At 57.8% G+C, this 17,915-nt stretch overlaps 1 protein-coding gene across 3 annotated transcripts in view; it reads right to left on the reverse strand.

Annotated features, from left to right (window-relative positions):
• The window catches only part of CDH4 (cadherin 4), a 500,836-nt gene that overhangs the window by 87,858 nt on the left and 395,063 nt on the right, over positions 1 to 17,915 (reverse strand). For all 3 annotated transcript variants that reach the window (XM_055302565.1, XM_055302570.1, XM_055302579.1), the window contains one exon: positions 17,571 to 17,744. In XM_055302565.1, coding sequence (XP_055158540.1) covers positions 17,571 to 17,744 — 174 coding nt within the window. The remainder of the gene's footprint in view (positions 1 to 17,570; positions 17,745 to 17,915) is intronic.

Consider the following 17,915-nt stretch of genomic DNA (forward strand, 5'->3'; position numbering starts at 1 on the left):
CTGCGGGGGGACTGCGCGGGGCCGGGGGTGTGCCCGTAGGGCTCTGGCTCCTTCAAGGGCTGATAAATGTTGGGTGTCGTTAGCATCCCTCCTTCAGGAGAGAAGGTGAAGGACGGCATCGGTGGGGACGGGGCGGGGACAGACCTGAACCTCCATCTGGCTCCGCGTCCAGCAGCCTCTAAAACCCGTGCACGTCACCTTACGAGGCGGAGACCAGCGAAGGCTAAGGAAGATGAGACGGGAGAGGACGCCGGCTGACCGCGGCCCTGGATGCCATCACACCCTGCGACACAGCAGGAGGGGGTCTGGCTCCAGTGGCGGGGCCGTGGACACCCTGCAGCGACCGGGAGATGCCGCGACCTGACGTTAGACGCTGCAAGTCGAGGCCTTAGGTGCCTTCAGAAGCCAGAGGAGTCAGGCAAACCCGTGGGGACACCACTGCCCTGCTGACACCCGGATTTTGACCCATAGAAACAAGAGTTCAGGCTTCCGGCCGCCAGAGCTGTCAGAGAGGAAATGTGCTTTTTTTTTTTTTTTTAAAAAAATCTGTTCTTAATTTTTTTAAAATTAGTTTCAGAGGTCAGCGACTCATCAGTTGCACGTGACACCCAGGGCTCACCCCGTCACATCACCCCCACCTGCAGCGACCCTCAGCTTGTTCCCTGGAGCTCAGCGTCTCTCATGCTTTGTCTCCCTCTTCCTTTATTCTGACCTCCCTTCCCCCATGACCTTCTGTTTCGTTCCTTAACTTCACATAGGAGTGAGCTCATCGGGACACAGGAAACACACCCCAATACCATCAAAACCATTTATGAAAGACCCACAGGGAATATCATTCTCGATGGGGGAGAAACCTGAGAGTGTCTCCCCTCAGGTCAGGGACCCGACAGGGGCGTCCACTCTCACCGCTGCCTTTCACCACGGCCCTGCAAGTCCTCGCCGGCAGACGACAAAAGGGAATAAAAGCTTCTGGATCGGCAAAGAAGTCGGCCTCTCACTCTGCACACGACAGGATTCTCTGGGTAGAAAACCCAAAAGACTCCACCAGAAATTGCTGGAACTGACAGAGGAATTCAGCAAAGCGCAGGATGTGAAGTCAGTGCCGGGAGCCAGAGGTGCCTCTGCACAGCAGCGACGGCGGCTGTTTAAAGCCACTGGGTTTGCGGCGGTCTCTTGCCGCAGCCTCAGGAAACTAAAGCAGCCCCAGGGGAGCCCCGCTCTGGGTCTCGGAGATGCACGGCGGGGTCGGGGGGACTCGGACTGCACCTGCCGTGGTTTGGAGCAGACACTCCCAACCCTGGCCCAGGGCTGCCTGCCTCCCGCCCCCCATCTCCAGGTATTGGGGTTCTCTTGGCTGTCTGCTGAGCTCTGGGGCTGCAGCATCTGAGCCCCGGGGAGCAAGGCCCTTGGCATCCACCACGTTCGCCGGTGCAGTGGCCCCGAGGCCCCACCTCACATCACAACTTGGGGTTTCCAGCCCCGGGTGATGACAAAGCCCAGCACCCCAGCACCCAGAGCGCCCGAGTGACACGAGGCGGTCAGTACCTGGCTGCCCCGGGGGAGGATGCATGCGGGCTGGAGCAGGGCCTGGGGCACAGATGCCACAGAGGGGACACCTGTGAGCAGTGAGGCCCCCATGCACCAGAAGGTTCTGAGGCCCAGGGTCCTCCATGGGCTCAGCGATCAGGCAAGACGAGGCAGGAGATTCCAGCAGACCTGTCCCTCGGCGTCGGGAGACCACGCGTACCCTCAGCCGCCAAGCCCAGGGCTGGGCCAGAACCTTCTGAGCCCTGCGCCCCAGCCTCCGCTTACTCTGCAGCCCGGAGGCCTCCCGAGGACGCGAGCTGGCGGCCCCCCCCTCCTGAAACGGGGCCGCGCAGCAACAGGAGACGCAGGACGGGGTGCGGGGCGCAGGATCCTCCCGGGAATTCCCACCCAGAACGCCCGTAGCCCGCTCGAATCCTCCTGAGGTTCATGGGAGTATTTACAATAATCCTTTTGCATTCCGAAGCCCCCCTGCCCCCCCGCCCCCCAGGCACCAGCTGGGTGTCAACCAAATCCACACTTAAACCAGCCAGACGCGGCCCTGCTCCTGTGAAGCTCCGGGTTTATAGCAATTTACATGTAATTCCTGGGTAGGAGCAAGAAGGCAGTTACGTAGTTTATTTAAGCTATTTAAACAGTATCTGATCATTTAGAAATATTCATAGGAGCTAATTATAAGTAACAGTTGATCAGAAATGTAGCAACTATAAAATTCATCCTCAACAGCACAGCTCCGGCCAGAAGCTGGTAAACGTTGCACACGCGTGAAAAGCTTTACGAATTTGCATCAGGAGGTCCTAGAGGGGGGCGCAGTCTCTGGGGACGGCCCGGAGCCTGGATCCGTCTCGGGGACCCTTGCCTGGGACGGAGCGGTTATCAGCCTTGGCCTCAGACAGGGTCACAGGGCTAACCGCCCTTGAGAGGCTTCGAGAGGAAGCACACGCAGTCGTCAACGGCAAGCGGAGGCGGCGGGTCCCGGCCCCGTGTGGTGACAGACCCGGAATCACGGCCACGACCCTGGGAGACTGTCGCCCACACCCCCGGCCTCAGGAGCCCGCGCCGCCCCGTCCGGCCAGGCCTGTCCTCTGCAAGGGGGAGGAAGCAGGTGGTCCAGGGCCCCTGGGGCCCCGCCAGCCTCCAGGCCCGCAGTCCAGCCTGCCTGTGTCCATGAATACCCACGCTCCGGAGCAAGGAGCCTGAGTGAATGAAGGGTTTTGGTGTGCGTGGTGCCATCCAGCCTGATTCCAGAAGGTTCCCCCCAGCACCACCGCCTTCCGACGAGCCATTTTTTTCCTGGGGAACCCACGGCCGCTGGAGGGACTCAGTGTGGTGGGTACGGGGCGCCTGGAGCTCTGTGGCCTGTTGCTGTGGAATCGCAGGGAGAAGGAGCAGTGGGGTCTGGACAGGATGACGACGTTGGCCCGTCCCCATTCCTGGTTGTCTGTGGTGACAGGTGTGGGGACCCGCAAGTCCAGCTGGGATGGATGCCAGCGAGGAACTCACCCCACAGTGGGGAGCAGAGGGTGAGGGTGAGGCAGGACCCACGGCGCACTGTCCTCACCCGCTCCCTGCTCTCCCCGGGGGAGGTCCCGGGCGGGGGGGACCATGCACAGGTGTTTCTGCAGGGCCCACACCCTCGGCCACAGGTACCCACGGCCCAGATGGGCCCAGCTGCTGGCTTGGGCGTGGCACCGTTCGAGCTGAGATCCCACAGGACACTTATGAACCATGTGCCTCGGGGTGTGCAGAGTGATAAAGGGGTGCATCCTGGGGCTGCCCTGAGGACCCTGGCCCGGGGTGGGACAGTGATAAAGGGGTGCATCCTGGGATTGCCCTGAGGACCCTGGCCTGGGGGGGCAGTGATAAAGGGGTGCATCCCGGGGCTGCCCTGAGGATCCTGGCCTGGGGGAATGCAGAGTGATAAAGGGGCACATCCGGGGCTGCCCTGAGGATCCTGGCCTGGGGTGGGACAGTGATAAAGGGGTGCGTCCCGGGGCTGCCCTGGCAGACAGCGAGCCGGAGGGGCGTCCACAGTCACTGGGCCTAAGGTAAGTGGCCTGGTCCGAGCGTGAGGGGCCTGCATCGTGGCTCGCCCACCGGGAGCCTGTGGACACAGTGGCATCCAGGGCCCCACCCGATCTTCCCGCTGTGCAGCCAGGGCTCCGTGAGGCCACATCACTTGTGTCCATCCCCCAGGAGCCACCCCAGCCCTGCTGCGCACACCTGTCTGCCACGAAGGTCGAAGGTGGTGGAGGGCAGGCCTCCTTCTCGCCGCTCCTGCCCGGGCGCTGCCACCGTCCAGGAGGAACTGGGTTGACGTGCACTCGGCGTCCTTGCAGCTCCCAGCGGAGGGACTCGTGTGGCTCTTGTCTGACTGGCCTTCTGGCCGCGGGCCTGGGGTCAGCCCTGCAGAGGACGCACAGGCGGCCCCTCGAGCCCTTGGCTGGGCCCCGTTCTCCCCGCAGCCGGGGGAGGCGGCCCTCCCGTCGGGGACGTCACGTTGAGTTGCTAAAGCTGGTACCATATGGTGCTCGCGCGGCAAGTCGGAACAGGCGTGCGGCTTGTCACCGTTGGGAGAGCGTGTGAAACTCAATTTCTCGGTGAAGAGGAACATTTTCCACTTTAGCACGGCCCCTGCGAGCGGCTTGTGCTTGGCGGTGCTATTTTTTCCCGTCCTCCTCTGGGTCTCGAGCACTTGTCTCCGCGTTCAGCGGTGCACAGGCTCCCGCACCCCCGCAGCCCGAGACCCAGCCCACCGCTCAGGTGCTCAGGCTGACCCCGGCCCGTCTGGCCACCGAGGAGCCCTGAGGTGTCCCAGCGCCCCCTGTCCTCCCTCGCAAGCAGGGCCCAGGAAGACGGCAGCGGGACCTCGTGGGTTCCTGCAGGATCTCCCTCCCGGGAAACAGGAGGCAAGAGCCTGGGGTGGGCTCACGGGGAGTGGAGTGCTGAGCCCAAGCTGGCCCCCCCCCACTCCCCGGGCAGCCCCAGGCTGCGAGCATCAGGCGACAGTGGGCTGGGCCACAACGGGGCCTCCTCCACAGGCTAGGAGGGGTGGCCCTGGGCTGTCGGGTCACGTGCACCGGGTGCTCTGTTGTTTCCTGGCCGTGTGGCTGTGGGTGAGCAGCTCTGGCCCCTCACCGTCCACCCCCTGCCCCATGCAGCCCAAGGCACCTCACAGACCATGACACAAGGTGCTTTTCAAGGCTTCTCAACGTGGGTGGGGGGTGAGAGCTGGATCTCCTGCTCTGTCCGGAGGCCCCGAGGGGCTCGGTCCCTGCGCTCCCCCCTGGCCTGCCCTCCCATCTCTCTTTGTTCCCCATATTCTTGCTGCAAAGACCTCTCCATTCCTTGGATGCGTTGGGCTTGTTCCCACCCCAGGATCGGTGCACTTGCAGTTTTTCTCTGCCTGGTCTTGGCACACACGGCTCTGAATCCTGCGGGAGTTCAACGGTGGCTTCGCGGAGAGGCTTTCACCAGCAAGCCCCACCTGGAGCACCTGCTGCCTCCCTGACCGGCCGGCCCTGCCCGGCTCATCTCGGCCTTGGATTTTTTCCATCGTTCCTTCCTTATTGTGACACTTTCCTCTCGTCGGTCTGCACCACCAGTGCGTCTGTGCGGAAGGACAGGCCACGACCGTGACCACGAAGCCGCCGCTGTACCTCAGTTCCGACTGGACTTGATCCCCATGAACAGCCCCGCTTCGTCCTGGTGATGCGCTGTGGGGGAGACGAGCGGCGCGTGGGGCGCGGCCACAGGACCCTGCCTCCCCGGCCTGGAGGGCCTGCAGGGCTCCGGCCTCTTCAGACAGGATGCTTAGTTGTCTGCTTAGTTTTGCTTTTAACAGACGCGAACGACCCAGGGCTTTTCTTGTTTTCATTACTCCACATTTTGGGAAAATGAAATGAGCTTCTCAACCAAAGTATGACAGCTCATGAGGCCTCAAGGCCCAAACCCCACACGTGGCTCAATCGAACAGCAGCTGGAAGGCCGAACCCCTTGGTGCAGGTGCGTCTCTGGGCCTTCAGGATATGAGTCCGCTCCCCGACGGCCCGGTCAGCGATGTCCCTGAGCCCTGGGCCGTGTGGCCTGAGAGCCAGCGCTGTCACGAGGGGCTGGCAGCCAGAGGCACCCCAAGCACAGAACAGTTCGGTCCCGGTGGCGTCCCCCGCATGGCCCCTTCCCCCGGAGTCACTCGAGGACAGAAGTCAGGCTGTCCCAGCATCACTAGGGAGGCGGGAAGCAGCGCACTGTTACCTCTGTCTTCTGAGGCCTGGAGACAGTCTGGTTCCCCGAACACGACCCCTCCTTGGACGCCGTCCGCTCTCCTTGGCTTTGCTTCTGAGCCCGCGTCTCTGTGCCCCAGTGTCAGTGAGGGGGACGCGTGTTTCTAAGCTGAGAGCTTTGAGAAGGCGGGTGTCCCTCACTCCCCACCCCGGCTCTCTACAGTTCGGAAGAAGGAGGCTTCAACATGGAAGACTGTGGTTTGGAAGAAATGACCAGAAACACCCAATATCATCGGGTCTCCCGCAGGACTGTAGCTGTCGGAGGGAACCGGCGGCCAAGACTTGCCGTCGCCACCCAGGAAGGCACATGGCCTGTGGCCCATCTCCTCCCTGGCTCCAGGCAGCACCTGCTCCAGGCACCCAGGCACCTCCCGACCCCGTGTCTGGGTGCCAGCTGGGACCGGAGAGGTGGGCCCGGGAAAACGGGTTTTTACCTGCAGCCGGTGCGTCTGCTGTCCACTCCCTTCCAAGCACAGGGACATCCTGGAGGGAGCAAGATGCGGGTACGGGCTCCCTGCCTCAGGCCAGCAGGGGCCACCCTGGAGGGCCCTGCCTCTCTGGTGGGCGCTCTGCAGCTTCTCACGTCACACGCACACACATAGGAGTCCGAAGCTCCACGACCCTGAGGCCACGGGAGCCTCTCACAACCCTGAGGGTCACGAGCATCCCGGTCGAGCCCTCTCCCTCCCCTGTCATGCCCCCGAAATCGAGCCACGCGAGGAGCAGACTTGCCTCTTGTCCGTCTCCCCACCGCCAGGCGCCAACCCCAACTTGACTTGCAAGGAGCTGGGGGTTGGCCCGGAGCTGCCCCCGCCGAGCTGCCCTGCAGGGCTGGCCACACTCCATGAAGAGCCTGGGCAGCGTGGCCACTGGCCTACCTTGCACACCCCAGAGGCCCACGTGGGGCCCTCCAGAGCAGTTTCCCCACAGCCCCCCCCATTCCAAACCTAAAGCCTGGTGCCTCGTCCCTGCCGGTTGGCCTCAGCAGCCCCCTCCTGACACTCCCAGGGATACGACCATGTGCTCCCCGGGCCCCAAGTGACGCCAGTGGCTGGTGGCAACCGTGGCCCCGCACAGCTCACACCCGTCTGCAGCCCGCACCCGGGACTGGCCCCCTGACATCAGCGGCCTGCACTGCTCTAGGACATACTTGTGCACTTGGCTTTTCCCTAGGGAGCTGGACATTTCTTGGTTTAAATGTCGGGAACGTGTCCACACCTGTGGAACTCTGCGTCGGTCACGGCAAACGCATCTGCAAGCCGACCAGGTTTTGGCCGCTGGTCTATGCGCCGCAGGCTGGGCCCAGGGTGCCCTTTGCTGCTCTTGGTGCTCGGGGAGGGATGGGTGCAGGGTGGCACGGGGTGGCTTCAGAGCCCAAGGACCCTCCCCAGGTTCAGAGAGGGGAGAACCCAAGGGCCTTGCAAGTCCCGAAGCGGCAGCAGAACCCAAATCATGGATTTCGCTGAGAAGGAAACCTAACAAAGGAAGCAGGGATTTGTCGAGGTTTTCAACGTTGTTACTGTGCCGAGCAAGGGCATTAACGCAACGCCCCCCGACGCTCGTCACAGCAGAAGCCTCTGCACTAGGTGGGTCTAAGCCTTGTGTCATCACCCCCTGGATCTCAGAGTGAAGCCAGTCCTCGCCATGGCCACACGGCCCCTCACGCATGACCTGGCCTTGTGGTCTCCCAACCGGCTCACCACCCTCCTCTCTCTCTGTCTCTCTCTCTGTCTCCAGGCAGCCACTGTGGCCTCTAGGTTCTTCCTCCAAAACCGTGCCATTCCCTTTGCCCAAATGCTCTTCCTGTCTACATCACTATGGTTCTTCTGCTACTGCATGTGCTCACGCCCCAGAGGTGACCTCCGGAGCCACCTCATGTGGCAGGGACCTTCACGGCACCCCACACGCCCTGACCCCTAACAGGTACTTAGTGGTTTACTTATCTCCCTCCCCCAAACCCAAACTCTGGGAGGGCTGGACTCTGGGTCATCTGCTCTCTGTGTATCTTCTGTACCTGGAAAAGCACAGGGTGGGCGCTCTGACTGTTCGTAAAGGCTTGAGGAGTGTGTGATGATTGAACACATAACCTTCACCTCGACCTCCTGTTACCATCACTTCCTACAAGAAAGGAGGCCACATTACAGAAAGGAGGACACCCCTTTCCAGGAGGGGGCCACTGGCAACCTCACCCCAACCAACCCTGAGGACTCTCCATCCTCTTGCAACTTGTCCAAAGGCCAGCCTAACCCTACAGTAGACCCAGGGGAACCACAGGGGCAGGAGGTCGGTTTCCCTGGTAACACCCACATTATCCCAGAGGTGAGTTAGGATGAGAAGAACGATGAAGTAGGCCTGCCAGCCATCTCCTCACTGCCATCTCCTCTCATGATTGCTGGCCAGTGCTCTTCAAGCTCCAGAATATTCCAGCCCTGACCAGCCTGACCTCTTCCCTCCCTGGCCTCCACAGTGAGGCCCAGTGGAACTCCCAGCCCATGCCCATCTGATCTGCAGACCCGAGGCCTGGTGGCCACTGCAGAAATTATACAGGGGGGGAAGTTGTGGGTGGGAGCACCGCTGCGAGCTGGCCATTCGTGGCAGGTGCACGGAGTGCCCATCCTGAACACCCACCCACATGGCACTACACCGATTCAATGGCTACATTAAATCTCTGAATATTAAATTAATGATGGAAATCTAAAATATTAATATATTCTAATTGAATATTCTCCGATAAATTATCTGAGCATTTGCAGCAATTTGATTCAACTTCCATTTCTTAAGGAACTTTCAGCTGCATAAATATAGCCATTAAAGCAATTCAAGAAAGGGAACATTTTCTGCTCCGATGAGGGAACGGTAAACACAAAGGATCTGCACATTTCTTTCACATGATTGATGAAATCGCAGAAGCCAAGGCAGCTGAATCGGCGAATGACTGCTCTCTTCATGTCCCTCTGGCTTTAGCAAGGACGATATAAATTCCCTCCAGGTCTCCACCCAACGTCTAATTACAGGGAGGCCTGGCAGATGCTGCGGAAGATCTTGAATGGTGCATTTATGTTGGGGCCGCACTTTCGGGACCCACGCTGGGGTGGGTAGTACCTGACCCCATCCCCACAGAAAGAGGCAGAGTCCACCTTGCAGGTGGTGGGCAAGTAGCCGTGCCACCCGGACTCACTGGGGAGGAAGTCCTGTAGTTTCTATGGAAACGTTACTCTATAATTAAGAACTTTTTCCCTAAGGAGGTGTGTTTCCATTGGGGATGAGCTGAGGACACTCAGAATGTCTTCAGTCGGTCCTGGGTTGGTTCCTTCCATTCCGGTGACCATTAGAGCAGCGGACCACGTGGATATGGCATCTCCATGATCTCTTTAGACCTTATGAATGATAAACCCTGCAATACAGCATTTTATCTTTTCTTTAAATATTAAGCTATCTTTTCAGTAAGTTAAGAGAAAATATAATCTTTTACATTAATCCTCAAATTCATCTTTTCTTGTGCTCTTCATCCCTTTCTGTAGATCTAAACTTCCAACCAGAATCCTTTCTTTTCAGTGTAAAGAACATCCTTTATCACTTCTTGTGGGTCTGCTGGCAATGGTTTCCCTCAGTTTGCTTAGAAAGGTCTTTATTTCACCTTCAATTTTGAAGGACATTTTTTCTGGATATAGAATTCTGAATTGATAGATTTTTTTTTCCCCATTCAGCAATTTGAAAATGACATTCTATTGCCCGGGGCCTCCTAAAGAGAAGCTGGCCCTCGTCAATGTTGTCCCGTGATGTACTGTATCTTTTCCTCTGTGTTCAAGATTTCTCTCTATTTTTTTTGAATTTCATCATTTTGATGATAATCAAGGTTTGGCTTTCTTTGTATTTATCCCACTTGTGGCTCAATAAATTTCTTGGGTCTGTAAGCTTGTTTCTCTCATCCAGCTGAAATTTCGTGTTTCAGTTCGACGATTTATACCAGCCTATCTCTAAGTGCAGTGACTCTTCCAATTTCTGCAATCGACTTGGAAGCCTGCCTAGGGAGTTCTTTATTAGAGATGCTGTACATTTCAGTTTTACCTCTTCCAATTGGTCAGATTACTAGCTTCCCTTGTTGACTGTGATTCCACATGTATTCATTCTTTCTGACCATGTTTTCCTTTGAGTCCTTGAGCATATTTAAAAGGGATATTTCAAAGGTCTTGCTGGTAATTTTGCCATCTAAGCTAATCTCAGAGTTAGGTTCTGCGGGTGGTTTGTCCCTCTTAGTTGTGGCTCACATTTTGTTTTCTTTCCTTTTTTCCTGGGGGCAAGTCTAGTAATTTTTGTTGTGTATCGATCATTGTGAATGCTATATTGCAGGCACGGGTTCTGTTATCTTTCCCTGAAGGGTGTGGATTTTTGTTAAGGCAGGGAGTTAAGTTGGCTACACCCAAATCTAAATCTGTTTCCCTTGCAGTAGGCAGCATCTGAAACGTCTGCTTAGTTCTTTCAATCTTCTTGCAGTTGCTTTTCACTGGGTTCTCTGGAGTCTCCCTTGTATATGCGTAGCTCCCTGACTGGGCAGAGGCTGGAAGCAGATGTGGAAGTCTCCACCTGGGGCTCCATATTTTATAGGATTTATTCCCTCACATTCTGCTGCTTTGTCGGTTCTAAAATCTGTCTTCCAAGTCCTTTAACGAGTGAGACTGTGGTTTTCTGCATGAGATCTGGCTACCTGCTGATGGCAGGATGAGTGTTCTCACAGGGAAAGCCATATAAACACACTGCATCCAGTACTGTTTCCTTCTCTCAAGGGTTGGGTCCACAGCAGTTCCTGTCTACTACTGGCCACTCTCCAGCAACTTCACATAGTTCAAGAAATTTTCCTGCATTGTTTATAATTGTTATTTCAGAAATGGTAGTCTGATAGAAACGACTCTATTTACCAGAAATAGAACTTACAATGTAATTACTTTCAAGTATTATGTAATTGACTTAACAATCTTCGAAATAATCATGAAAGGCTGACCAGCAGATATGTCACAAGTGCCGTGTCATTCGTTCATTTGATAAATACTTAATGGCACCACTTTATCCCTGGTGTTGTTTTGCTTGACAGGTGAACTGTCTCTCAAGGACCTTTATATTTACTGGGGAAGACAGATCTATAATCACTGACAAAACAGTATCAAAAACTCTGTCACAGTGGCAGGCAACGGGGTGCCACGCTCCCCATGGGAGGGCCTCCACCGCTTCGGAGAGGCGGGGGCCTTCTCAGAGGAGGTGGGGAGTGGCCAGGCTGGGGCTGTGAGATAACAGTCCAGGCTGAGGGAAGAACTAGTACGCAGGACTCCAGGCACTCAAGGGTGTGATCAGCCAGCAAGCTGCAGTAGCCCAGCGTGGCTGGAGTTTGGTGTGCCAAGGGGCAGCGTCAGATCCCGAGGGCCTCTGTGACGTGCTAAGGAGTGAGACCCTGCCCTGGAGATGGCAAGGAAACAAAGAAGGGGAAAAACACGAATATTACACTTCAAAAGGTCACCTGGCTTTCCCGAGATGGTGAATGAGGACTGCTTGGTCATTCACACATGAGTGGATGCCTTCAGAGAGCCAGGGACCAGGTTCCTAGGTGGACGCTAGGATGCTCGTACCACGAGGTCACCCAGCAAACATTCCATAGGATAACAGTGAGCTCCAACTCAGCTGGGTCCATCAAACGTATTCAAACACCTGATTGATATCTGTGGAGAGTCTACCCTGGGCCAGATACAGGATGACTCACCGTCACACATGTCACTGTACCGACCCTGACCCGGGACACATCTCATTGCTCGCCGAGCTCCGGAGCCCGTGCCCCAAAGACCCCACCCCTCTGTGTCCACACAGAAGGTCGGCAAATATTTGTGGCTGGATAGGATGCGATGTAGCACATGTGCACAAAATGGGAGGCAAACTTATCAAGAAAATGTGAAAAAAGGCTCTGATTTCAGTCATTTTGAGCTCACTTGGCCTTGTGAGGTGAGAAGCTGATTTTTGCAGTCCTCCCGAGCCCCCTGCAGCTGTGCTCTCGTGAGCTCCCTCCTCTAGAAACGGCCTCCTGCTCATCTGGGCCACGTGGCCACCCTTGATGCTAAGCGATTATGTAACCATCTCCTTCCAGAGCCTGACATTCAGAGCTCCTTTTCCAGGCCTCGCTCTGAGGACAGGTTTGCATGAGTTCCTGTCTGTTAAAATACCAACTTCCAAAATTAAAGGGCTTGTCTCCCAGTGGCACGACACTCTTCCTCATCATCTTGAGCCGATTCCTACAGTTGCCCTGGACAACCTCTTGAGTTAACAAATTCTGAATTTTTATTAGACCTTTTTAAAAGTTTGATTTTATCCTCACTCTGAATCTTGCCGGAAGTCAAACCTAACACACGTGCTAGAAAAAGCAAGTGGCTTTTTCAAAACCTTCCACTAATGTACACGTGAAGGAATCCTGACCTCGGTAGCGAAGGGACCAAATTCTGAATGACAAGCAGCAGGCCGGCTGCCTGGAGGCCCCGAGGCTGTAGAAGGATGCCAGTCCTCCCCGCTCTGAACCTCCGGCGCCGGCACGGTGCTTGGCACCCTCGGATGCCCCCACACCAGAGCCCAGAGCTGATTCAGGAGCAGGGGGTCCTGCCCTGCCACCTCCCATGACAAAGGGCCTCCTTCCAGCTTCCTGGGGGATCGGCCCCTCTGTTTGGAAGGAGGCACCACCTGGAGCTTCTGAGGGCTGCCTCTGCGAGTGGCTGCAACTCTGTGCTCCCCACGTAACTTAGGCCGTGGCCTGACTCCGCTGGGCACACCCGTGGGAGAGCTTCACTGCCGCGCCGCGGACACACGGGGCTCCCGCAGCCCAGCCACACAGTCAGCCTTTGTTCAGGGTGCTCCACCCGAGGTGGTGGCCCGTTCTCCCCGCACCACGGAACTCACCGATGCCTACGGAGGTACGTGATATTCCTTCCAAGGAAAAAGCCTGTAATTAAAGGAGGCTTTTTGGGAAGAATGTTCTCTCCCGCCCATTTTTTTCATTTAACATATTTTATCAGAATGAAATGCTTTAATGAGCACAGAATTGCAGCTGATCCCAGCTGAACCTCTAAGTGCTCCCCACTCAGCTCCCCATCCCCATCAAGTTATATTCACATTCGCTGCCGGTCGGGCTCCTTCCAGAAGAGCCCCCCCCCCCCCACTGGCAGGAACATCCTGCAGACAGATGCTCAGCAGAAAAGCCCCCCAAAACCCAGGAGAACGTGGGTGCATGTGCGTGCCAATGAAGTGGGATGGCGTGTGCCCGTGTGCACACGCGTGTGCATCCGTGTTTCTGTGCTGAGTCCTTACACGGTGAGTGGGAGTCTGTTTGGAAAAGACAAATCTGAAGATACATCTCCCCCTAAGCATCCGGCTCGGCTCGGAAGCCCCGTGTGGCGGTGAAGCGGAGGGGGAGGCTCCCGGAACGGGCTCCATCTCCCATCGGAGAAACTCTGAGAGCCAAGCAAGCGGGGCTCAGCGGCCCGGACCACTCGGGCGTGCGAGCCGTCGGGCACCCAGGCAGCACCCGCCTGGGGTTCGTCTCAATCTCTCATTCAACAAACGTAGTACCTACTGTTTACGGCACTAGAGACAGGAGGCCTGTTCTCAGATGCACGAGTCATAAGCACCGAGTCAGAGGTACTAAGTGCTGCGTGGAAAGCGAAGCTGGGCAGCGGGTGGAGGAAGGCCAGGCTTGGGGGCGGCCGGCGATCAGGGCTACCTGCCACCCCGCATGGCCACCCCAGGCTCTGGTGCCGCTGGGCAATCGGAGACGAAGGGACATGCCTGTTCTAATCTCGGGGAATCTGCTGGGGCAGAGACCAGCCCCTGTCCGCACACACCCCCTCTCCCCTCCTGGCGGAGCTGGACCGCGCTGCCCGGCGTCCCTTTGCACCAGGCATGGCCACGGCCGCCCCGTCCAGCCTAGCCAGTCCTGCAGCCCTCATGGCAGGACCCCGAGTGACCGCCACGTATGGAGCCCTCCCTCCTACAAATGACCTTTACGGGAGCCGGCGGCAGCCTCTGTCATGGCCGGTGTGAGGTTCCCGGCCATCGTTCACAGCAGCCGGCCAACCGGGCCCACGTGCCCTGCTCACGGCGAGGAGGGGCGTCCCCGCAGGGCGGGCTGCACACGCCAGCGGGCTGAGGAGTGGAGGGAGGTCGGATGTGCTCCTGACGCAGCCTCGGGGCAGAGCGGGAAACCCAAGGGCCGCGCCGCTGCCAGTCTGGGCTGCTGCTGGTCCTGCCACTTTCTCACCCGACGGCCGAGGTTCCTGATCCCTGGGGTCCCGGCTACCCACGTCAGTGGCAAGGGGGTCTTCGGGACCCGTATTGGCGGGGCCTCCAGACCCGCCTTCTGCTGCTCTCCGCAGCCAGGGTCACCAAGGGAGGGGACAGATTTTCCCGCTTCGCAGCCATTCAGCTGGAAACGCAGCACGGCCCCCACGAGAGCATGCAGACGCCCCCGTGACACCCCCATCAACGTGTCCCCAGGGCTGGTCGGGGATCCTCTGTGCTCGGTTGGCTTCGCCTCCAGCTTCCACCCATCAACCCTGAGACCTCGGCAGGTCCCTCGGGCAGAAGGTACAGAAGCGTCCTTTGCTCCATCATCGGCAGGAAGGAGACGGACTCAGAGTCCTCGAGGGTCGGGGTCTGCACCGCCACAATGTCCCCTCCTGGCACTTTACGGGCCCGTGTGTGGATGGACACGGATGGGGAAAGTTTCCTGCGTCTGTACTGGAATCGCTAAGCTAAGAAAGTCCAAAAGCCAGGACAGCAGAATATTCTAGTGGTGCGAGGGTGCCCGCCCGAGGTCCCGTGTGTCCCCGGCGGTGTGCGCACGCGAGAACCCTCGGGTATTCCTTTCGAGCTCGCGTACTCACTTCAACGCTCCTGCCAAGTGCCGGCGAGGCTGACTGGGGCAGACCCTCCTGAGGCTGGGAAATGCGCTGGATCTGCACGTGTCACGCTAGGGCCCACGGGCTACATGTGGCCCACTGCCTGTTTTTGCAAATAAAGTTTTATTGGAACACGGACACAGCAGTAGTTTATGGGTTGCTAGCAGCAGCGTTCGCACTACAAGGAGTTGAGGATTTGCCACGGAGGCCGGTTGGCTGCAGAGTCTAAAATACTGACTGGCCCTTTATAGAAAAAAACAGCCGCCCAACCCCTTCCTGGCTAGAGCAACAATTTTCTACCAAAGCTGATTTTTGACTAGTACAAGCACGAGCCTTTGAATAAGACGGACTCACACAATGAAACACTTTCTCCCTTTCCAATTTGCTTTTGATCCTAATGACATTCAAGAGGGAGCCTCTGGTCCCAGGGCGTCTTTGGGACACTCTGACACTTGGTCCTCGCTTCCCCTGTAACAGGGCCCCGGCAGCCCTCAGGCTCTGGGTGTGGACAGTCACACAGCCAGGCAGCAGCACTGCTTTCTCGCCTTAGCTCCTCTGCCAGCCGGCCTCTATGGTAGGCAGCCACTGTGAGCTAGTACAAGCCTCCTCTTAAGATACATTTATCTATATTAACAGTGAATCACTAGCGAGACGCATCAGGCAAATGACAAGTGCCCTTCAGATAGGGGAGCGCCCCCAGGGCGGTGGGTGAGCACAGCGGGGGCCGCAGAACCCTCATCCTGTCGGTGGCATGGGGCTGGCGGGCAAGCCCCCAACACGGGATTCCTGGGGATCTACTCTGAGGTCGGGGTTCACGCCTTGAGTGCCTTGCTCCAGTCTGTGTCCACGTCACAGAGAACCTCTTAGCAGTCAGGCCAGGCAGGGGGTACCCTGGGGAGCTCCCCCTCTCAGGGGGAATGAGGTCAGAGGGCCAGCCTCCCTCTGGTGAGTCTGAGACTCCCTTATGCTCCCATGGGACTACAGCAGCCGATGATTTCTGACACCAGAGCGGAGGGGTTCCCCTAGCAAGCAATTCTGGGACACCTGCCGGGAGCCTACGGTGGCACTATATTCGGACACCAGCTGCGGGAGACCCCGTCCCTCCAGGGAAGGGCTCAGACCCACAAGGCAGCTGCCACTCAGGTGCCCACCCAAAGTCCAGCTGTCAACTGTGCTTCCCACTGTTCACTGTCGGGCTGCAAGTCCAAGGTTCCCACGACCCTCCCTAGAACTCCGCTCATCCGCTGGAGCAGCCACAGGACGCAGGACACGTTTACTCCACAGATTCTCAGTTTGTTACAAAGAACACAGGACGCAACAGCAGGATGAGGAGCGGGAAGGGCGCCGAGCTCCCGCGCCCCCTCCAGCGCCCCAGCTTGAAGCTCCCCAAACCTCGGCCTCCTGGAAGCTTCCCCGCGGAGACAGGAGGCTCGATTGATCAGATTGCTGGCCATTGGCCACTGGGGTCGGACTCAATCTCCACGCAGTGTTGGGGGGCAGGGCTGCAAGCCCCTAATCCTGGGATTGGTTCCCCCGGCAACAGGCAGCCAGCCACCCCCTCAGGGGACTTTCCAAAAGCCACTTCATTAACATAACACAAGACAGCTCCAGAGCTTTCTACTCTGGGGAAATTCCAAAGGTTTTCAGGGCTCCCTGGGGCTTGGGGAGGGAGACCCACAGGGGCTTCCTGTGGCCCTTCACCTTGTCACAGGCAGTGCCCGCAGTTGCAGGTTTGTGGCCGGTCACCGTGGGTGTGGTGGGTGCAGTGGGGCGTCTGACACGGACCCCACTGCTTTGTTCTGCTCCGTCTTCGCATTTTATTTTTTAAAGATTTTATTTATTTATTTGAGAATGAGCGAGCGCGCACGACAGCTGGAGCACGGGGAGCTGCCAGCCGAGGGAGGAGAAGCAGGTTCCCTGCTGAGCAGGGAGCCTGACGTGGGGCTCGACCCAGGACCCCGAGATCAGGACCTGAGCTGAAGGCAGATGCTCAACCCACTGAGCCCCCCGGAGCCCCCCAGCTGCCGCCCCATCTCTGCATTTTGAATCACACCCCAGCTTCCTGTGGAGCCTAGTCGGGAACAAAACAGGCTAATCAGCCTGAGGCAGGAAAGCAAGCCCTTCACGCTGCCCCAGCGACCCTCACTTCCACCGAGTGGGCGGGCGAGGCGTCCACGATGCACGGGAGATTACCGGATGGGATCCTCACCATCATTTTATCAAATTATTGCCCAGATTGGGTTGCAATTTTCTTCAAAGGGAAGAAGGAAATGCTAGTTGATGGTCTGGATTTTTGAAATACAGATCTGTAAAACCAATCCTCCCCTTCTCCCTGGGATAGCACCCTCGCTCGTGGCGGGGGCTGGGAGCAGGTGCACGGGAGGAGCCCCCCGGCCGGACGCCAACGTGCTGGATTTGGGGTCACAGCCTCATCCCAAGGCTTCTGGCTTCTCGCCAGTATCACGGCCACCATCACAGACCCGCAGTCTCAGTCATCGTTGGAAAAGAGCGCGAGCACAGAAAGGTGTCAGAGCTCAAAGGCCCCAAGTCGCCGCCCTGCCCCGTTCCATCGGCAGGGGCCAGATGACCCATGTCCAGCAGGACCGCCTTCCCGAGGACGCGACGGCCCTCCTGATCTTTCTCTGTCTTGTTCCAGCTCGTGACTAAATAGGTTCAGGCGCCAAGTGCAGAGTGTCCCTCGCTCCCGCTTCCCGACAAGCCCACCACCGACTTGCCAGATCCCCGAGGAGAGGGAGGAGAGGGGCGCTGAGCCCAGACCCCAGACCCTCCCCAGCCGGCAGGAGGGGGCTCCACTTACCCGCACGAGCTGCTGTGGGAAGGGCCCACGGGAGTTCTCTGGCACGTTGATGGGTGGGATGACCCAGTCCCGTTTCTGTCTCCTCAGCCCGTTGGTGTTCTGGTGCTGGGGCCACGGCAACAGCATGTCGTTGGGAGGCTGCGAGGCGTCCAGAGCGCCATTCTGCTTTCCTTTCTGTGATATTAGCCGGAGGGGGGAGAGAAGAGCCAAAGAAGTCTGGTTAAGTTCTGCACAGAGGAAAAGGCATCTGTTCAGAGAATCTGTTCTGTCCTCCATCAACAGAGAAAGACTGGATGATGCCTGGGGAAGTGGCTAAGTGCTTGGAGGGAAAAAAAAAAAATCAAG

This window comes from Nyctereutes procyonoides, unplaced genomic scaffold, assembly GCF_905146905.1.
Source record: "Nyctereutes procyonoides isolate TBG_1078 unplaced genomic scaffold, NYPRO_anot_genome, whole genome shotgun sequence".
NCBI classification, from domain to species: Eukaryota; Metazoa; Chordata; class Mammalia; order Carnivora; family Canidae; genus Nyctereutes; species Nyctereutes procyonoides.